General features: G+C 55.8%; 6 protein-coding genes across 6 annotated transcripts; 2 read left to right on the plus strand and 4 right to left on the minus strand.

Annotated features, from left to right (window-relative positions):
- Positions 1-472: 472 nt before the first annotated feature.
- On the plus strand, positions 473-2,394 carry G647_00085 (uncharacterized protein; the record flags this gene model as incomplete). Its single annotated transcript, XM_008723488.1, has 3 exons — positions 473-655; positions 711-1,155; positions 1,205-2,394. 3 exons carry the CDS (start codon positions 473-475, stop codon positions 2,392-2,394), a joined length of 1,818 nt encoding a protein of 605 aa, XP_008721710.1.
- Positions 2,395-4,444: 2,050 nt separating this feature from the next.
- On the minus strand, positions 4,445-7,441 carry G647_00086 (uncharacterized protein; the record flags this gene model as incomplete). The annotated part of the gene is made up of 2 exons (XM_008723489.1): positions 4,445-7,357; positions 7,412-7,441. 2 exons carry the CDS (start codon positions 7,439-7,441, stop codon positions 4,445-4,447), a joined length of 2,943 nt encoding a protein of 980 aa, XP_008721711.1.
- Positions 7,442-8,184: 743 nt separating this feature from the next.
- On the minus strand, positions 8,185-10,446 carry G647_00087 (uncharacterized protein; the record flags this gene model as incomplete). Its single annotated transcript, XM_008723490.1, has 1 exon — positions 8,185-10,446. The coding sequence occupies one exon, from the start codon at positions 10,444-10,446 to the stop codon at positions 8,185-8,187; it is 2,262 nt and encodes a 753-aa protein (XP_008721712.1).
- A 2,507-nt stretch (positions 10,447-12,953) lies between these two features.
- G647_00088 (uncharacterized protein) lies at positions 12,954-13,448 on the minus strand (the record flags this gene model as incomplete). Its single annotated transcript, XM_008723491.1, has 1 exon — positions 12,954-13,448. One exon carries the CDS (start codon positions 13,446-13,448, stop codon positions 12,954-12,956), a length of 495 nt encoding a protein of 164 aa, XP_008721713.1.
- A 1,294-nt stretch (positions 13,449-14,742) lies between these two features.
- Positions 14,743-17,328, minus strand: G647_00089 (uncharacterized protein; the record flags this gene model as incomplete). The annotated part of the gene is made up of 1 exon (XM_008723492.1): positions 14,743-17,328. One exon carries the CDS (start codon positions 17,326-17,328, stop codon positions 14,743-14,745), a length of 2,586 nt encoding a protein of 861 aa, XP_008721714.1.
- Positions 17,329-18,591: 1,263 nt separating this feature from the next.
- G647_00090 (uncharacterized protein) lies at positions 18,592-19,872 on the plus strand (the record flags this gene model as incomplete). The annotated part of the gene is made up of 1 exon (XM_008723493.1): positions 18,592-19,872. The coding sequence occupies one exon, from the start codon at positions 18,592-18,594 to the stop codon at positions 19,870-19,872; it is 1,281 nt and encodes a 426-aa protein (XP_008721715.1).
- Between the last annotated feature and the right edge of the window lie 1,602 nt (positions 19,873-21,474).

The raw sequence follows: 21,474 nt of genomic DNA on the forward strand, positions 1-21,474 counted from the left end.
TGACAGAGCGTCCGTTTCGATGAGTGGCTCCCCCCTCATCACCCTATATTTCTCCCCGACCAAGCACTCTGTAGCTCTTTCCCTTGTAGATAAAGCTATTTCCCGGTGAATCGTCGCCCACATCGTCATCCTAGCCGCCGCTCGAGTCAGTGGCCGCCGGGACGAGACTTATCCTCTGGCATAACTTACATAGCCTCCCCGGCTACCTTCGCTGGTGCTCGTGCAAAAACTTCCCTCTTTTCCCGTCTCCCGGAATCTGGTGGCCTTTCATTCACTGTGCCCTCACTTCCTCTTCACTTCACCACCAGCGCAGTTGCCTCTCGCGTAACCTCCTGCTCTGGGTGAGGCGCACTGCGGGAAAGACAACACTTCGCGGATTTTCCAAGTCGCGCTCGAAAGTCGAAGACGTCGTTTTCTTGGCTTTCTCGACGGCAAGCTTGGCGCCAGCATCTGCATCTCTTCCGCCGCAACGATGTCAGAGAACAACTCGACGACTCCCAATACCGCGGCGACGCAGGACGCTGCCCAGCTACAAGGCCAACTGCAGGCGCCGCTGGCTTCGAATCCTGCCCCGAACGTCAACTCAGCAGGTGAGAACTTGCAGTGTCAGTGGCAAGGATGCGGCGAGCGCTGCCCCACCGCTGAAGCCCTCTACGTGAGTTCACGCTGTCGTTCAGACCATGGGAACTCGTCTAACATGATATCCTCAGGAACATGTCTGCGAGCGTCATGTTGGTCGCAAGTCGACGAACAACCTCAACTTGACCTGCGCCTGGGGCCAGTGCCGCACCACCACGGTCAAGCGCGACCACATCACCTCTCACATCCGAGTCCATGTGCCGTTGAAGCCTCACAAATGCGAGTTCTGCGGCAAGGCCTTCAAGCGCCCCCAGGATCTCAAGAAACATGTCAAGACTCATGCTGATGACAGCGTCATCATGCGCTCGCCCAACCTTGAGCCAGGTGGCGGCCAGCGTTCGGTCCAGAACGGCATGGGACAAGGTGGGCACTACAACGCCTCATACTATGGTCGCAGTCTGACGGGACAAGTTCCTCAAAACTACTATGCGCCGGCGATGCCAGGTCCTCACGACTACGCCGCCCAGCAGCACCCTAACCAATATTACCAACCTCATCCGCAAGTTCCGGTGAGTAGTCCCCAACTTACGATCCGCTGAACACATGACTGATTCATCACAGACAGGAGGACACCCAGGCTATGGTCCAGTGACTTACTACAGCACTGCTCCCCCCACCGCCAGTTATGACTTCGAGGCTCGCAAGCGTGGCTTTGATGCGCTCGATCATTTCTTCGGCCAAGTTCGACGTCGCGAAGTCGACCCCATCAACTTCCACAACGTCAGCCGCCGTCTCTTTGAGCTGCAAGGTCTCCAGCTGCCTCAGATCATCCCAGCTGCTGTCCCGACCCCTGCCTATCAACCCGTCACGGTTGGCGGCGCCTACGGCCAGGAAGATCCCATTCAAGCCTACAGCCTCCCACCGATGGGCAACGCAAAGACCCGAGAAGACTTGACGTCGATCGACCAGATTCTGGAGCAGATGCAAGCAACCATTTATGAGCAGGATGCGCATCTCACCGCCGGTGTCGCCCCCGCTGGCGCTGGCTATGTCACTTACGCCCGAGCCAGCAATAGCCCACCGAGCACTTCTCATCATGGACCTGCCGCAGCTCACGCGAACGCTACCTCGTTGCTGCAACACGGCCATCAAGAGAGCATCGCCAGCAACACTGACGCCAGCACTCCGGGACTCACCCCACCCTCGTCCGCCCAGAGCTATACGTCGGGCCAAAGTCCTCTACCGGGCCATGCCGCTCCAACCAGCTCTGCAATGTACCCCACTCTGCCAGCCTCGGCTAGCGACATGGCCTACGCGGCAGCCAACGCTGCGACCCTCAGTGGCCTGTACGACGAAGATCGTCGTCGGTGGGAGGGAGGCCGTCTCCAGCGCGCCGCTCCCGGCAAGGGTAGAGATGATATGGACATGGCCAGCGATGGTTCCGTCACGCCTCCCGCGTCTGGCATCAGTAAGGAGTCCAAGGGCAAGAAGAGAGATTCTCCCGTCAGCAGCGTTATCGACCCTGCTCTTGATACTGCTGACACCCCGCGCGAATCCAAGGACAGCCCACCAGACCAGACTGAGATGTGGGTCCAGAACATGCGGCTCATCGAATGGATGCGCGAGTTCATCAAGAAGAAGTTGGAGAGTGGCGACTATGACGGTGCCACGCCAGAGCCGGTCAAGGATGTTACGAAGAAGGATGTCGGTGAGCAAGATGATACCGAGATGGGCGGCACCGATGACCACAAGGAGAAGACCACGGATGCGGAGCAGCTGTACCCGGTCTTGAGACACGTCGAGGAGAGCGCTTAGACGGCAGTTCATCCCTATCGACATGTCATTGAGGTGCCGGTCCAGTATCGCTACTTCAACTGAAAGGGTCAGCGGCCAGTGCGTTGTCACTCGAAGTGTCGAGGCCAGGCAACCTCTCGTCCATCTTCAGTTCAGCCCTTGATTTGTGTATGGCTTTATCGTTTCTCGCTGGGGCGTTCCAACGGCGTCAGATTGGGGAAAAGTCGACGATGAACATGACATGGGGTTGAAAGCCAGGCGGAGGGATACCAGCTTCACAACATTGACGTTCATACCTCGAATTACGACGACAGGGGGTTAGCAGATGACGAGACAGAAGAAGGGACATCACATTCTTGCACATGTGCAAGCCATGCCGACAGACATGAATAACATCGCATGGCATCGTTTAGCTTAGCTTACCTTCACTTGCAAGGACATGGCAGAATGACATGACACGGCAATCCTAAGATTGTAGAAATCAAGAAGTTTCCCACATGTGACGGGGTAGATGTTACGGAGTAGATGTTACCGATTAGAAACCCAGCTCCCTTCTTTCTCCCTGTCTCGGCGAGCTTCCGCCTTTGACGGAGTGGAATTGATAAGTGTGAGTGAGTGAGAGAGAAGTAAAAATCCGAGCTGTCACGCCAAGCGGACTTCACTACAGAGACAATTCCACCAATTCTTCGACAGTATTGGCGTACCTCAATATCGACGTTCGTATATACGCACATTTTACTCTGTATAATATATATACAGATACAGACAGTTCGCAGTGCCTACGTATACATGACTTACTGTTACCACACCACACCACATTACACTGCACTACAACGCATGTATCTATCTACCGTGTACCCTCCCTCTCTTTCTTTCTCTCTCTCTCTCTCTCCCTCTTGTGTGTGTATGTGTGTGGTACACGGATAAGAAGTCGGGACATGGACATAGAATCGAACACAGACTCGGACTCGTCAAGTTCACTATCATTATCATTACCATTCTCAACTCAAGTAAGTCTGGTCAATCCGTCAGTCAGTCAGTCAGTCAGTCAGTTGTTCAGTTATTCATTCATTTATGCATTCATCTGTCGCATCTGTCGAGAGCTTGACCTTCGAAGACCGAGTCCTCCTCCGTATGCATTGAGCACTACTGTGTACTCCGTACAGTATTCACTCGATATATGGTACCTAGGTAACCAGCCTCTGCGCGTGCATGCGTGTATGCGGTATGTGTATGTACGGAGTATACGCCCCTCTATGTCTGTGTGTCTGTGTGTCCGTGTGTCCGTGTGTCCAAGTACCCAAGTACTCAAGTCTTCATGTGCTCAAGTGTCTATGTGCTCATGTGTCCATGTGTCCAAGTACTAACTGTCCAACTATCCATCAGCCCGCGCAATGCACCTTACGAACGAACAACGCCATAGTGACTACGTTACGACACGGCTAACATAACTTGTCCATACTTGTGTAGTATGAGTATGAGTAGGTAGTCGACGTAGTCGAGGTAGTCCGTTCAATGTGGGACCGACCTAGCTACAGCACGGAGTACGGAGTACTGTGTAGCGAAAATGCTCGTCTCGTCTCGTCTCGTCACGTCTGATCGCCAGTTGCTCATTCTCATCCTCATCCTCGTCCGCATCCTCGTTCTCGTCCTCCAATACGCCAGACATACTATTGATGGCGATCACGAGGGAGGGAGGGAGGGAGGGCGCTCCATCGGATCGCGTTACAGGAAATGCGAGCGGACCTGAATGCCCGGTCCTAACTTGACGTGGCCTAACAGCACATCCGTTCTTTCTTCTTGTGTCATCATCCTCATCCTCCACCACGCCAGACATACTATTGATGGCGATCACGAGTAAGTGAGTGAGTGAGTGCGCGTCTCGGATCCCGTTACATGAAACGTGAGCGGACCTCGCCCGACGGGTCCTACTGTAACTTGACTGCCTTGACATCACATCCGTTCTTTCTGCTCGGTAGGAAAAAATCCGTGTACCCAAGCAATACAGTCGGTAGGAAATCCGTGTACCTGAGCAATACAGTCGGGCATGCAGCGGACTGAGAAATGACGCTCATTTCATCAACAGCTCCAACTGCTCTCGTCTCCTTTCACGGGCACGCATGCTCAGGCTGCTCTGCGCGGCCGGCATGTCCTTGACCTCGCCCAAGCCTAGCGGGTCGAGATCGTCTGCCACGCCGAGGGGTTCGAGCTGTGCCCCGGCAGGCTTACTCTCTGGCTCACTCTCCGCCCCGACCGTGTCATTGCCCTTCTCGTCAGGTGTCGGTGTGCTCTGCTCTTGTGTCGTGATTTCCGCGGCACTTTGATCTGCATCGATCGCACGTTCAATTTGGTCTTCTTGACCTGGCAACAAGGAAGGGCTCCCTGGCAGCGGCGCACTCTTGGCCTCGGCTTCTTGCGGGAAATGATGGATCATGACTGTCGACTGGTCGGAAGTTGAGAGAACGTTGGCGGTACCGGCCTGGGAATCATCCTTAATGGCTCGGAGGCGGTCGCTCATTATTCTTTCAGGGCTTGGCTCGTTGGGTTGTCCGGAGAGGACGTGGTCCGTGCGCGAGACTGCATCCCCGGACTCGGCTGGTTTGGACGGGGAGCCTGCGATGGGCGTTCGCGATCGCGAATGCTGTTGCTGTGACATGGACGACGGGCTCCTCGAACGCGCTGCGGAACTTGTCTTGTCGATCCCAAGACCGGGCAGCTTGGAACCGTGGGCGTCCTCATTCTGCGCACGAGGAGAGGTTGCCAAGTCAACAGTCGCTTCACTCGTCTCCACGCCTACCAGCACAGGTGTCCTAGCCCTGGAAACAGGCGCACTGGCCGAAGACGAGTATCCAGCTTGTGATGCAGGAACAGAAGTCCACAGCTCCGAACCTTCAGCGTCGCTTGTACCGTTAGGCCGAGTTGCCGCGACAGGCTGGGTCTTCACATTCATTTCTTCGTCTGTCCGTGCGAACAGTTCGTTCCACCAGCGGACCTCGTCCGGCTTGGGGAACATGAGCCTCTCCTTACCTCGTACGTTGTCATCGATCGTAGGGTCATATTTGGGGTTGAGGAATTCCTCTTTTCGGGCGAGGAAGTAGTCCCATACACTCCTCGTGCGCTCGGCCAGGCGTAGCTCTTTGCGTTCGCGTTCGTTGTCGCCCAGGAATGTGCCATATTGGCAGGAATAGAGGTGATAGAGGAGGCGGCGGAGAAACCGCTCAGTAAACTCGAAGCGCGTCGGGTACTGGTACAGGAGCTGATATGTGGCGTCGAGGAACTGGTGGAAGACCGGAGACGTCTCTTTCACTTTCGTGACGACCTTGTCCTTTTCCTTTTTGTGGGCGCCGGAAACGATTCGCCGAGCGACTTGGGACTCTGAGTCGTAGTTTGCTGCAGCACCAGCGTCGGCGTCAGAGTCGACGTTGATTGACTCCCGGGAGTCGTTGTTCTTGCTGTTCGAGAAGAATCCTTTTGCGCTCAGGAAGGCGTTCTCGAACGTGGCCATCGCTCCACTCTTCTGGTCCCTGTCGTCAACATCATCACTCCCTCGGCCGATTCGCTCGTTCTCGATCTGAAACCACTTCTCCGAGCTTAGGAATCCAGATCGGTGCTTGAACATGTGTCCAAAGCTGAGCCAATCCTTCTCCACGAGGACCATGAACCCCTCGAGCGTGCGGTAATACGGGTCCAAGCATATTTGGCTGATTGAGGACAGTTGACTCGTCCTATCCCATCCGTCACTGCAATGAATGAGCACATGGCTGTGCTGGAGCCCGACTTGGCGAGCAATCAGGGCCGATCCATCCAGAATGAGGCCGATGTGCTTCAACCAGTTGCTTTTCTGCAGTAACTCCTGATTAGGCCCCAGCGGAGTGAGGTCGGAATCCTTCAGAGCATCTATCACTTTCTGTAGGCTGTCCCGCATGACATGAATGTTGTCGATTCCCAGGTACGCCTTGGTGGCGAACTTGTAGTTGCTCATATCCTCCGATCCCATGCCTTGGGTCTGCATCACCAGCGCGTTGATGGTGGGGCGTGCGTCGACGATCATGTTCCGTTGTTGAGCGCCGTATACCATCGGTCTTTTGTCATCTGAGCCTTCGGGTGCATCGTCATCACCACGAAAGCGCGAGATGATGGCGTCCTCGACCGCTTCAGCGTCTGCCTGCGAAATCTGCTCGTCCAAGACCACCGAGCAACTGGTGTCTTTGCTTGACCCCGACTCCTCGCGCTCGGGCGGAGGAGAGCTGTACACCGACAGTGGCCTCTCCGCCCTCGTGGTGTTGAAGATTGCAGCTACCAGCTTTTCATCTTGGATGCTCCTGTTCCCTCTCACACCAACGAGTGGCTGTGACGAACGAGTGATGGTGCAGTCATTGACCGGGTGAAGATATGTTAGGACGGGTATCCGTGCTCTCGATCTGTAACGCCCGGCATAGTTCAAGGTGTTATCTGAGATATTCGCCGGAACGGCCAGGACCGCAGGGTACGTCGGGGAAAACTGGTAGTCCTTGTTGATGGTGGAAATCCTCCAGTTTGTTTGTCTCTTCTCGTCCCCCAGGCCCATCCGTCTCCACTCACGCATCGGGTCATAAAGTGCCCAGCCTTGACCCTGGACATCTTTCTCGGGTCCCGTCGGGTGATATGAGAAGGCATAGAGTTTCTCAATCCCGCTCAGCTTGCATGTCCACGCCTTGACGCTGTCGTAGACGTCCCTTGCTTTCCGATCGTCGTTGAAGTAGAAGCAGTAGAAGTTGAAGTCGCGACAGCGCAGCCGGATAGACGAGGGTTGCCTCGAGGCGGTAGGACTCGGTCGGAAGGTGCAGAAGTGGATGATGGGGTAGGTGATCCAAGTCTCGCGTGGTCGAGCTCGACTCCCGTCGGGGGCAGGAGGAGGGGCATGCACAAAGATGATGTGGTGGGGTGTCAGGTGTAGAGTGCCGTTGACTTGCGTCCCACGTCGCGAGAGGGTCACGTCGTCGACCTGTAGAGAGAACCGTCAGCGAGATGGATCGAGGGTAATGTGCAACCGTCCAACCTTCGCGATGCGCGTGCGTTCCATCGCCATCTGGCGCCGACTTGTCTTAGATGTGCTCCGGCTGTGGTCGCGGGTTTGAGTGGCTCAGGCGCCAACGACTACACGAAAAGTGGCATGAGATTAGTCTGAAACAACGGTCCTTTCACCTGTGTCACGAATGAGACTCAAGGCGCATGAGCAGTCCGCCAGGTAGATCGGCGTCAGAGTGAAATACCATGAGAGCCGGCCGCATCCATGGTTTCCCTAGCGCAGCCTCGTCAGCAGTCACTGTAGTACCCCGACAAGGCTGTGGTTGCGTATTGATGGCCGGACAGTCAAGAGTGGAAACAACAAAGCCACATGATCAAATCGTCTTATTGATTTGTCGCTACTCACACAATGCGTGTTTGCTCAGTAGCCACACTTCCTCGTCCTCTGTCAGTCACGCCGTGATGCTGCTCTCCACATGTCGATCTCATCCCACATAGAGATGATTCATGCAACCCTTTCCGTCATGACTAATGTACAGATCACTGAAGCCCAATGTCCATCCTCTAGGCCTCGTCTCTAGAAGCATGAGAGGCGCCCGTTCATGCATGTTGACCATTACATTCGTGGCACTGCTGGTTCCCCAGTTCGCTTTTTCCCGAGAAAACGCCTTGCTATGTGCAAAAAACAGAACAAAAGAAACACTTCCAATCATGGCCGTTTGGGTCTCGGTCCTAGACATTAGATCCAAATTCAAAGCTGTGGTGATGTCCGCTTTTCTGACATGGATGCGTCGCGTATTCGCTTTACAAGAAGTCTTCGATATTTCGAAAAATCTCGGGTCCTTCGCCCTGTTGATGGGGACTTCGCGGGTCAAAGGGAACCGGTATGGGATCCGCTGATGCCGCCAAGTGGACCGACGGTCGTATCTGTGGGGGGAGCAAGACACCTTTTGACGGCTTCTTCTTGAGTTTCTGGGTCACAGCGAGGTCTCCTGCTGCCGTGATCCCGAATGGCGATGCCATGAACTCAGCCGCCCGAGGTGAAAATAGCGATGGGCTGCTGGGTTCCTCCATGGCTAGATCCATTTTTGGTGAGCTGGTCACGAGTCCGAGTCGGGGAGTCTTCGAGGGGTTAGGCGGTGATTGAGAGGGCGAGGGGTCGAAGCGCTCTCGAAACGGCAGCGGCCGTGGGGATGCACCCTGTGGAGGACTCTGTGTGCGAGGCGGACTCGGAGTCTCGGCGGCAAGTGCCGGCCCAGTAGTCTTTGCTGGTTCAGGGGATGGGCGCGCGATGCCTCCCAAGATCTGGCTGAGCTTGATCGGTGTGGCCACCGTAGTCGGCTCATTTCGTGGGAAAGGGGGAACCGGAGGCAGCTCTTTATTCAGTCTTAAGGGCGGCACGGCCTTCGCAAGCGGCGGCGCGACAAACGCGCTGGAAGAGCCCGGCGCTTGGCCATCAGCTCCCGACGGAGCTTGCCAGGACGACTGCTTGGCAATGGGCGTATCCATTACCGGAGAGCTCGACGATCTTATCTGCCACCAGCTCGGTTTGGGATTGTTGCAATGATCCCCATAGACGTCTTTGACCACCTTTGCCCGGAAATCCGTCAACTGATAGATCAGACTCATGTTGGGCCCGACCCATTGACTTCGCTGTTTGACCGCCATGTACATCGAGTGGAAATCGGGCTGGTAGCCCTTGTACAGACCATATGCGATCACCAGCGAAGCCGATCGACTGACGCCCAGCTGACAGTGGATGAGCACCTTTTTGCCCTCTTGAATCCGCTCATCAATTAATCGACACAGACAATACAGATCCTCCAGTATTTCCGAGTTATGATCCCATGGTACATGCAAGTATTCAGGCCGCTTCGTTTGACTGAATGAACTCGGTCGCGGGGTGGAAGGTGTCGGCAGGTCACTGGGTCGAGGCCACTCCCAGGCTGACTTGAAGGACAGTTCGGAGATGGCGGTCTGGGGTTCGGGTATCTCTGGCTTTGGAGCGTCCATCAGAAAGGGATTCTTGATTTCTTTGGCCACATTGATGACCGTGTCAAACTTGCTTGCCTCCTCCGCGGTGGGTTCGAGATACAAATACACTCCAGTGTCGTAGATCAGCACCGGCCCTTCGGGGTATCCCTTCTCCTGAGTTTCTTGTGACTTTTGCGCTCGGTGGATTTCGTCCTCCTCCCTCAGCTCGGGTAGCTGACTATTAACAGAATGGCCCGAGCTACTTGAATCCGAGCCTTGACCAGAGATGACAGTGCCAGAGGCAGGTAGATGGAGAAACAGACCGCCGGGAGGTTGTTTCTTCGGCGAAGCCACTGAGGCGAGCGCTGGCGACGAAGCCATGTGGTGTAATGTCGGTCGGAAGCCGGGCGTTGGGGGGACGTCCATTGCCCGATTGAAAGTCGATTGTTGAAACCCAGGTGTCCGGATTGTCAGATTCGTCGGCTTCCTTCGCCCTGTTTTTGGCGCGTCCTTCGAGGGAGAAGTGGGTGCTGAGAAAGCGTGAGACTCGAATCCATGCGACGTCGTGGACCGCGAAAGGACTACGGCGCCCATGTTCAAGGATAGATTCTTGACATTCTTGGGAGCGTCAGAGATCAACCCAGGCCTCGGTGGCTCTTCCTTGGGCGGCGGTATCCTCTGCGGCGGAGGATTTCGAGGTGCTTCGATTGACGGTCTGATCATAATGTTCCGGAAAGGAGAGACGGGGGCATTCGATGACGCTGACTCGGGGGACGACCCGGGGGAAGAGTCGGTGATGACGGGAGAGTCAAAGGTGGAATTGGTGTTTGTGGGCGAGGAGTTTGTGGAAGTCGAGGTGATCGAAGTGACGCTGTCGCGGTGGTGAAGAGAAAGAGCAGAGCGTCGAATGGTGGCCTCTGGCGGAGCGGTTGCGTCAGTCACCAAGATCTGGGTGTCGCTGTCTGGTATCGAGCCGGTAGCAGCAGCCAATTCTTCCATATCCTTCAGGAGGCTTGAATCGGGTTTTCCCACCACTGACATGAAGGACGGAAACGGGGTTGACATGACCGAGCCGACGTCGACGTGGGGCATGTTCGAGTTTTTGGTCGGATAGAGAGGAGGTCGCCGCTTGATGACGGGAGCGGTGAATTGGGAGGGGTCGGGGCAAGCTATCGACGGGGCTGATGGTGGTGAAGCATGGCGCACGCAGCGTCGGATGGTACTCGTGATATCTTGGTAATCGTTGGCCAGATCAAACGATCTCTTGCGCTGGTGACGGTCAGTGAGGCAGTCCATTGAGTCTCTTGAGAGCGTGAAGGGCAGTGGCAACCATTGCACCACCGCATCAACAAAGTCCAGGTCAGAAGGGAGACGTAGAACGGACGTACAATGGAGGAGTGGCCAGAGGTGAGGCCTCAAAACAAACAGTTACAGCTGAAGAGTAGCGCAAACAACGATCAAAGAGCGAGAGTGTAGCAGCTGCCTTGTCCCTGGTGCGCGTGTTTGCTGGAGTTGCTTCCCAGCAGTTTCAGATTCAGCGCGTCTCCAGTTTATCCAACGTGTTGCGGCTGTGCCTCGACCCCGACTCCACCAGGTCACCGATTGTGTGTAATGCGGATTTGGGCCTGTGGGATCAGACTACCGCGCCGTGAAACGGGTAGTGGTGTAGGCGCAGGAGAGGGCGAGCACCGACTATTGAAATGCGACCGGCTGGTCTATAAAGTCGAGGTCGCAGAGACGGAGGGAGCGCGAGGAGGGAGTTGTCGGCGGCGGCGGCTTCGTGCAAATCAGAGCCGCTCCTGAGATCGCTGGCGGCAACGCAAAAGTGGACTGGGGACTTTGCGACAGGGACGGGGTTCGAGGAGAGGGACGAGAGGGACCAGAGGGGGACAATACTAGGTAGGCCGCTCCCTTCAACTCAGCCGACGGGCAAATGACCACGCAGGAAACACGCGAATGGCGCAATGAAGCCAGACAGCCACGCCCCCCCAACTGGTGGAGATGGGCCGGTACTTGAATGACGCGGGCTTGCCGTTGGACTCGTCTTGGGCAAAGTCAAATGCGCCGTGCTGGCTGCTGAGAAGGATGTGAGTGAGCATGTCAGGATCGGGTGAGCAACACTCCTGCCCGGCGGCCTCGCTGTCTGCCCAGTCAGCGCTTCCCTGCACAAGGACTCCCTCGGCGCTTGGACAAGATTCCAGGTGTGCTGCAACAGGCGAATCACCAGGGCGGCCCAGATCAGGGCCGTGGCAGCCCCCGCCGGCGATTGGTTCGTCAGGGATCGAGCCACAAGCCTGAAACGCATGCAGCCCCAGGCGAACTTATTTTAGAAACAAATTTGCCGCCTGGAGCTCTCGCTGCCGGAAGCGGACGAGGGGCCCTTTAGGCATGCCCGGGGTCTTGACTCGGGCACCCTGGACTCGCGACGGCAATAATATCGTGCTGTTACCGACGAGAAGCTATTGTTGCCTCAGAAGTCAATAGTCCTCTGCACAGCTGTGACTCGAGGGTCTCGAACAACACAGCGCCGGTGGCATCGTGTATGCCCGACACTTTCTGTCGCCCTGGGTAGAATAAAGGAACCAGCGCATCAGGGTCGGCGCATGAGACCTGCAAGATTGCCCTGGCGTTTCAGATTGCTACACCCCAAAGCAACAAGCGCCCCGCGCTCGAGGCTGACCGTAAATGTACTCGTACATAGCAGGCTACAGAAGTGTCTTCCAAATATGGCATCCCGTCACAAGCTGCTCTATGCAGGAGTACCTGAGAATAACTACAGACGTTGGGGCGCTTTCCTGCCTCTTTCTCAGCTTGATACCGCACGAGCGGCGATTTGGATATATTGTCCATGAGGTCATCTTCCCGGCGTCTTTCCACCATCAGGCAGGCGGTCTCATCATGGGGCATCGCCTTCAAGTGGGCGATGATCGGCCGTCTACCATTGCGGCAGCATTTATAGCCGCAGGGCTTCGTGTTCGGTTACCGACGAAGAGCAGCAGGCGAGGACGCGGAAGTGAACAACAGAAACGTGGCCGTCCGTTCCTCGCATGGAGTGCGGCTGGCTGCCCCAGCACGTACTGAAAATAGGGCGCATGCGCAAGCGAAATCACGATGCCTGCCTGACTGGCTAGCGGTATGGCCACTACTTCGACAAACGAGTCGATGTTGGAACTTCGGAGCTCATCCCATGCGAGCTCCATCGAAGACTGGTCATCGTGGGTGAGTGAGATTGTCAACTATATATTTCCCGGTACACCAGTACCATCCCTCGGTTCCTTGCATCCCAACATACAGCAGCCATGTTCGAAGAATCCATGCTCCAGTCGCCGTTCCTGTGATGCCATTCCCTTTTTATCTTCCTGGAGGACGCCGTGGGGCTTTTTTAAAACCATCTTCATTCATTCTTGTTCTTCATTCTCCCAGACGCCGCTGGGTATCATGCTTGGTGGTCCTTGCTATCCAAATCCCGTCGTGAATGCAATTGGTAGGTTTCTCTGAAGATATAGTCTATGAGAGGCACATGAAGTGAGAACGAGAGGATCCTCCGGGCCGTGACGCCAACTCTGCTGCTGGTTCATCTGCGCCGACTTCCTTCCCCATCAATACGCGCTCCCGTGCGGTTTTTTCTTCACATACATTTCGCCGATGCTGGGCTTCACCTTGTGGTTGACCTTGTTTCTGGCATTCATGGCTGCCGAGTAATGTGAAAAGGAAAAGGAGGACCAGTCCCGTTGAGTCCGTGTCGGGCTTGACACCTCAACCACTCCTTTGGTCAGCTTCCGTTGAGGCTTGTCGTACGTGAAGATCTCGTCAAAGTCAAAGTCCTTCGACGACAGGTCAAGTGCATCGAACTGCGTGGCCATCTTGTCTACCAGCTCCCGCTCGGCTTCTGATAACGAGATGTCAAAGCTGGCCGTGCGGGCATACGGCACCAGCTGGACCCTGGGGGAGCTACCCGGGGTGGTAGGTGGTGTTGAATGTGTGGAGGATGAAGAGCCCTTTCGTTCGGTCGCTGACGAGCGGCCGGAACTGGAATCCGCCGACTGGGGGCTCTCAGGCGACGATCGGGACGTCGGGTGATGAAGAGCAGCCATGGCTGGGTTTTTGAACGAGATATCTGCCTGGTGTCGCCAGACGGGTGAAGAAAGGCCCTGAGACGGGTCGGAGGTTATGTACCAGAGGCCTGGACTGGAAACTTCGCAAGCAAGGGCACGGTGTCGCGATGCCCCGGCGTCAGGTATATTGGTCCAGGACGTCTGCACTGGCTCGGCGGCAGTGAACGGGATCAGCTGTCCACTGGACGAATGCAGATGGCCGAGAAATGCACAGTAACACCGGGATCTTGATGTCACTGGTGTTTCGTCTTCTCCACAGGTACCACGTAGTGACAAGGGAATGGATCTGCCTTCCCCGGTGTCTTACGTGTGCTGCCTGGCGGGATTGGTGAGCCTGGGATCCTTCTTCCCTAGTCCTGTTCCTGTGCTGGAGGAAGATAAGTAGAAGCATAGAAGTTCGAGAACCGATGTCATGCCACGTACCTTATATCTTTTGGTCGTGGGCGGGCAGTATGGAGCGGTATCGGATTTGGCAGACCAGCCGGAAAGTGAGGACAAAGACTCATTGCTCAGACAACATGCAATGTCGATTGGATATTGCGACATGAAAGGCACGAATAAAAGCTTAAAGGTACTCAACCTGCTCACAGGGGGCCCGTTTTAAGGCGCTCTTCTTGTCTCCGCTGCCAGTTTCGATCACTAGGCATTGCTCAAGAACCGTTGCGAATGGCGTGTTCAGGCAAACGTGTTTCCACCGCTGCCGTCGAGCAGGATGATGCCAGTGCTGTGCCGAAAGTGTAGCCACAGGGAGTGCCAGAATCCGCACTGTCGCAGTATTTGTTAGTCATAAATCAACGATCTCACTGCGAGTCCGTGGGCCATAGAATGGCATGATCGCGCACTCGTGGTTCGTCCTGTTTGGCTGGTGCGAGACGAGTTTTGCTCTTCTTGGCCGTCTGCACGAGGAAAACTCAACGCTGCACGTGGACTTGTCCTCACCGTCCTCACCGTCCTCAATGATGCCTCCGCATGTGTCAGCATTCATTGGGTCCGTGATCGTCAAATCAAGCCGGCTCCTGCTCTGATGCGGTCCAATCATGGAACTACGTGGCCGCGGCACTGCAAATCCGACAGGATCATCTACCCAGCGTGTTCAGGAACCATAACTCCACGGGGAAAGAACGCTATCATTTTCAAGTGGCCCGTGTATTCAGTCCGGACCCGTCCAAGCTCAAAATCTGCTGGTGTCTGATGGAGCGATCAGAAGGACTGCCTTCTGTCTATTCAGCTGTACAAGTATGATACAATCTGGTGACAATTCATCGTGATCCTGTCAGGGTTCAATGCTCTGGCCAGAGCTGTGTCTCTCCAATGGCGCACTATTGTCCAATCCTTGTCCTGATGGTGCAATGTCCCGGGAGCTTCGCGCTTCCGGTGTGTCTCTCATGCTCACATTTCGTTCTCCTTTGGCTGCTCGCAATCGGCTGCTTACGCTGCTGATTCTGCTGGTGAACCCCAGGCTTCTCCGCGTATTTGACGGTCGTGGCGCGATCTGGCTCTCGGGTGTGGCCTCAATCGGGCTGGAACTGACGGCTGGCACGATCGATATCCGGCCCCAGGGCTCCTTCGGCGTCACGGGAGTGTGATCTTGATGGCCGACGTTGCTCGTATTAGACGAGAGATTCCCGTATTTGCGTCTGGGCACGAGATGAGTGCTGATGTGCGCCGGCAGCTGGCTTCGGGTTGCAGAGTTGGGCTCAGCTGTGGAAGGTATGGGGTGTTGAGGCATCGGGTGCTGAGCGGTGTATTCTCTCGAGTACGCAGCTCGATCTCTTGCAGCCTGGCGATACGTACTCACTTCGGTCATCGCTCGGCTAACGGGACGGACAGAAGGACTGCTCTCCTCATCGTCGGTAGCGCCGTCCATATTATAGCCGGGAGTCCGCCTGCTGCGAACCAGTGACGTGGTCCGGCCCATACGTGATGAGGAAGATGTGGGCATAGGCGGAAGCGCAGTAGGTGGTGTCTGATACGTGGTTTCGGGTGGTGCTGCATGAGTGTTCAATGCAGGTCCGAGCTGTGCGCTTGTACGTCGAGCTTCGAGACGGGACTGAACTCGAGAGGCAACGGGAGGTCGGTCGTTGGGCTCATTGCTGTACCGACGGCTTCGCAGTCCTGGTAAGGCCTGGTAAGCATCTCGACTGCCAGGTCTGGTTACAGGTTGCTGGGGCAGCTTATTATCTGCCAGAATGGCAATCGCCAGCTCCGTCAGACTCCTGCACATACTCTCTGTTCGACGCCGTAATTGACGTTCAGATATGGCAGAGAGGCCGACAGTACTTGCGCCAGCATTGTGTGCTTCCGGGTTCATCATCATGGACAATTGTAACGCATCCTGTGCAGTTGCCTGTAGTTTCTGATAAACCTCGTTGCTGAGCACGGCTTTGGCATTGCCCAGTGCCTCGTGGAGATTCGGGTGTATATTGGATGGGATCCCCTCAATAGCGGATGTCAGCTGGGGCACTGCTGTCGGCTTGTGCTTCGGGGAAGAGGACATGGTGGTTGCTGCGGTGGTGGCGGTTTTCGGTCTCTCAGAGGTGCTCATTGCCGCGGCGGAGGATGGGGGCAATTTCCCCGTCAATTCTAGTTTCTTGATGCGCGACTTCAAATCGTCGAGCTCATCCCATACGGTCGAGGGTGCGGTTGTGGAAATGGTCGACTCCGTGGCGTTGTGGTCAGGCATTCGAGGGCGATCAAGAAAGGCTCCCCCATCTGAGACCAGGCGGCTGTTGCGTGCTGTGCTCGGACGGGAAAAGGTGCGAGCCGGTTCAGTATTGGTGTTCGTGTTTGAATTGCTGTTGGAATATCGCCTGGACAAGGTCCTACGGGGCGCATCGGCAGGGTGAGAGCTTTGCGCGTCGAGACCACCAGTCCGGAGCGCAGAGTCCTGCGTGTATGTCCGCGAAAATGCGCCTGGCACATGTTGCCCGAGAGAAGAGCGTTTGCTGTAGTAGTTCAGAGCCTCCGATCGACCAGTCACGCTAGTAGTATCAAACCGCTCCTGGATTGGGGACGACTTGTATCCGGTCGAAGGCCTGGTGCTGCTGAAGAAAGGAAGCGAAACTCGCGACCGTCTCTTTTCGAGTTTGCCTTGGCCTTGCCCACCGCTACGCGACGCGTCCGTCTTTGCGATGTTCAAAAACAGATCCTCGCTCTTCTTTTCGTCACTGCTAGATCCTTTGCTCTCTTCCTCCGAGGGCGCTGGTCGCAACGGACAGGGCTCTGTATTCTCCTTCTCCTGCGAACTGGGCGCGTCAGTGGTCGGCATCGCGCACTCTTTGCTGATAGCGGAGCTAGGCGTAAGCACACTCCCCGTTTCTGCCGTCTCCGGGCTCGAAACGTCCTGGGCCGAGGCCTCGTCTGCAGAAGACGCGGTTGTCGAGGGTGTCGCGTCGGTTTTCACGGGTGATAGTCGCACGGGAGTGGGTTCGGGCGACGCGGATCGATCATTTGGCGTCGAGGGGGATGGATCGCGCTGGGACGTGGGAGGAGACAAGTCGCGTTTGTTTCTGGTAGGGGATTCTTCGCACGTCGGACTGGTTGCAGATCGTGAAGCTGCACTTCGATCAAGTCGGATTCGATCTTGCGAGAGCGTTCGCTGAGTACTGTACGAGGGAGGTGGGCCTAACGTGGTTTCGACGCCGTAGCTGCTATGGGATGCGGGCGGTCTCTTCTGAGACGGGGAGCGCGGGAGCGAGTTCGAGTTGGTGCGCCGCAAGGGGTGGGCGGAGGATTGGATGATGCCCGAAGAGGAAGACGGCCGGCGTTCGTCGTTGTCGGGTTCGGGGTCCTCGTTGAGGGAGCGACTGTTGAAGGAAGGGACACTGGTGGTTTTGGAAATGCCAACTAGCCTGCGCATTCCAGGTGACCAATGTGTCGGTGTGGCATGGGCTGTTAATTTGGGCTTCTTGCGGAGTGGCGGGCGAAAAGTCAAGTCATCTTTGACATCTGCGACGCGGGCTGGATACAGACGCGGGTGGTGAGGCCCCTGCGAGAATGCTTCTGTGACGCAACCATCAGGCTCATGACGGCCGGCTGACGCGGTATCTAGTGTATAGTATGGCAGAGAATGATGAGGATGTTGATGTGTGCGAGGTGCGGCAGAAGGTGAAGTCGGGGCGGCGAGGTTGTCCATCCGTTGAGCAGCTGCTCATCTGATAATCCTTAATCTCCCCTCGGCCTCGCTTGTGTCTGAAACCGCCTACGCCAGCTCCCTCACCACCATTTCCTGGTCGTCCGCGAGCTTCGAAATCCTCGAGTGCTGGGGTCCTCACCGGACGGAGCATTGGGCGAGGAAGGAGAGCAGAATACGACGGTGTGGCTACTGCTACTTAATGTACCGTGCCCCAAGATCTGCCTCATTTCTCTAGCACGCGTCGGAAGAGATGTGACGAGAATGTGATGCTCCAAGGAGCATGCCTCTCTGCTCGCGTCGCCTTTCTCCCATGGGCACAGACAGCCAGGCCGGGGCTGCTGATTCGACTCGGTACCGGGTAGGCATCTCACCCAAGCTGCCAATCCACCAGTTCAAACAGACTAATGGCCACTATCCCAGTTAAAGGAAAACGCCCTCAGCGACCCTCACACCTGTTTGATCATCGAGGGCGCACCCCTATTTCCTCGTCCCCGCCGCCCACAATCACCCTCGCACGCCATCCAGCACCATGGACGCAGATCGTCGGCGATCGAGAGCCGCTCAGTCGTCGCCCTATCCTTGCCTACCTTGTCCTTCGAACAGCAGGATCGGCCACTGCAGCTACTGTTGATCTGTGGTGGACAGTTCTCCAAGCGTGTCATCCTCCTTGCGCGTCGCGCCGGTGTTCGGATATGCATGACTGCGTCGTGAGCTACTGCAAGGGACACACCTCGCGCTATGCACAACCCCCTCTATTTGCCACTCGAGGTATCGCCGAGGCCTTGTCGATCGTGGTCAGGAGCCATGTCGCAGCAGGGAGAGCGAGCAACGGACAAGGTGCGATGGAAGCCCTTCGAGGCTGCGGTATGAGTCACTCGCGGCTGCCTTGCACAGGTGGATGACACGTGATTGAATAGACACAATAGGCACATTCGTCTGCGGACTAGGATTTCTCGTCTCTTATCGTCTGTATCATTATTCCGCAGAATGACCACCCGACGGACCCGCATCGTCTGTATATCTGATACCCACAACCAAACTCCAAAGCTACCTCCTGGCGACGTTCTCATCCATGCAGGCGACCTGAGCAATCAAGGCACGTTTTCGGAGCTGCAAAAGACTGTCGCCTGGATCCAGCAGTCGAAGTTCAAGGTCAAGATCATTGTCTGTGGAAATCACGATATCACTTGCGATGAGGAGTTCTACCAGCAGTACGGGGGATACTTCCATCATAGGAGGATGGAAGACTCTCAGCGCTGCAGGGAGCTTTTCCAGTCAGATCCATCCATCATTTACCTGAATCACGAAGCAAGGCAAGTAACCATCGTACACGAAGACGGGCAACAGTCGAAGCTGAAGGTCTTTGGATCGCCATATTCACCGGCACATGGCTTCTGGGCATTTGGATATTCAACAGAATCCGCTTCCCAGTTGTGGGACCAGATCCCACTAGACTCGGACATCGTGGTCACACATACACCTGCCAAGTACCATCGTGATGGGTGTGGCGTGCGCGGCAGCGCTGGATGCGAAATGCTTCGCCAGACACTGTGGAGAGTCCGGCCCCGGTTGTTTGTGTGCGGGCATATTCATGAGGCGTATGGCGTGGAGATAGTGCATTGGGACCTGTCTTCGCTCAACGTCAGATTCAAAGAGCGCAGCTTGCGAGAATGCACTGACCTTGAGCCAAGCTCCAAGAAGCAGTTCAAAGTTGATCTGACCTTCAGGGCCAAGTCGCTGGCCCTGAAGAACGATGGGAGTAGTGGCAATCTCGTTCCACCCAGCGAGCTCTGCAGGCTTCGAGGCGTCGAAGTCGACGGCCCTGCCGAGTGCCCCGTGATCGATAAGCACGACTCCGATACAACAGACGATCAGACTAGTGATGCGGCGGACGAGCTGGAGCTCGCTGCACAGGGGCAAGACCGCGGCGAAGCTGTCTTGCCGGATATACCACGTCCGTCGACATCTCCATTCCCTGATTTTGAAAAAGCCGAACGACCTGCTCCAATCAGGGCAGACAATGCTCATATAAGACATCTAGGGACACTTGGTCAGGGCGGTCCAGCATCGAATCCTCGTTCTGACCAAGAAGCGCTATTTGGTCGCGAAGGGAGGGAGGAGACTTGCATTGTCAATGCGGCATTCATGGCGTCCAACTTTCCGCACAAAAATGGGAAGAGATTCCACAAGCCCATTGTGATTGATCTGGACTTGCCGGCCATGGACTGGAACGAGGCCCCTCAGGCTACAGAGCAGGAAAACACCTGATGTCGCAGGCACGCACCGGTTCTTCGAGCTTCATACAAGAGATGGTTTCGAGAGGCGTCTGTTTTGCCCTGGAGTCACGACTAGCACCATGTTGCGAAGACACCAACGCGCCTCTTCACCGCATACTCAAAACTGTTCGCCCACAGCTCCGCATCGTCCGTTCCATCGCACTTGAAGACCCAATGTGAACATCTGCGACAAAGCCGCATCCATGCACTCTCAGAGATCGGTACTATCAAGCCTGCTAGAAGATCGCTACAGAAATCCATGCCATCGACCAGGGCCGTCACTGTTCCGAGGGTGCTGTCATCACAAGATGGAGCATGTAAGCATCACAACGCAACCAACCTGAAAGTTTCCAGCTTTCAGAATATATGGATGATCATTTCTTTCTCAAGAGATGGCCTGACCACCACGAGACTGGATTCGAGAACGTCGTCGCGGTCTCCCCTACCATTCGTATTTCCGTCCTCATCATTGGCGCAAAGTAAGGCCTCAGCGACCGGCTTTGGCCCCCAATTCTCTGCCCAGGGATGAATGATCTGCATCGCTCAAGATATGACAAAGTGTTACCTCAGCCAAATCTAACACCATCAATCACCGTGTTGTCGGTAGCATGACGCTGGTTATTGGAAGGGCTGCCCAGGTCAGCACTGTCCTCTGCCTGAGGCAATCTTACGTCTCAAAGACAGACTTCGGTTTCTCGGGCATCAGCCAATGGAATGGAGATTCGTGGCCGCCTTCAACCTCGAAAGCAGGCCTGATGATGGATTTTCCACCATGCGACTTCAGAAGGCCTCTTTACGCATTCGAGAGTATCACTGGGCGCAACGAAGACCAGAACCAGCCTCGAGACGCCGACGTTCCTCACCGAACTTGCTGTCGATGCCTCATTCCTCCACGGCAATGTCCCGGCAAAGACAGGAAGACTGCCGTTGTGAAAAGCAGATGAATGGAGGAATGCCGAGTCAGACACCCCACAGCCCTGCTGGCACCCTTCCCAGGAACGAAGACGCCACAGAACCACTCGGCGCCTTCCGCCTGAGGCACGCACAATCTCACTGGTTTTCTCGACCTCTGAGGACATCAAAGGAAATCCCGCAGCGCCACCTGTCAGCCATGGGGACGATCAACCGCCCGTCAAAGATTTATGACGGATTTCGCCGCGATGGTTGAAGCTCCTCGCTCTCGACCGGCAATCGAGGCAAAAACAGCAGACCTAGTGAGATTTGTCTTTGGACGGGCAGCCCTTGGTGATTGGATGAGGTGAGATGATATGAGATGAGATAAGAGAAGGAAGGGAGAAGTCGAGAACGCGAGCACTGTACAGTAGCTGCACGAGGCATTTGCGTTTCTTCTTCAATGAGACTTCCTGAGATGCGATACCGTACACAGTACTCCGTACAGCAGCTTGCTAGACAACCATCCCTATATGCGTAGTGTTGATGCTCGATGGCTGAGTTGACAATGGCTCGTCTCGGAGCACTGATTTATGCAATGACCGTCGGGATAGGGACAAGCAAGTAGCGGGTGGGCAGACAAGGCAAGACGAGTCAAGCCATGCAGACATGCTCCTCTATGGGTGGCCCCCCCCCCCCCCCC

The sequence above is a fragment of the Cladophialophora carrionii genome (assembly GCF_000365165.1).
Source record: "Cladophialophora carrionii CBS 160.54 unplaced genomic scaffold supercont1.1, whole genome shotgun sequence".
Classification (NCBI taxonomy): domain Eukaryota; kingdom Fungi; phylum Ascomycota; class Eurotiomycetes; order Chaetothyriales; family Herpotrichiellaceae; genus Cladophialophora; species Cladophialophora carrionii.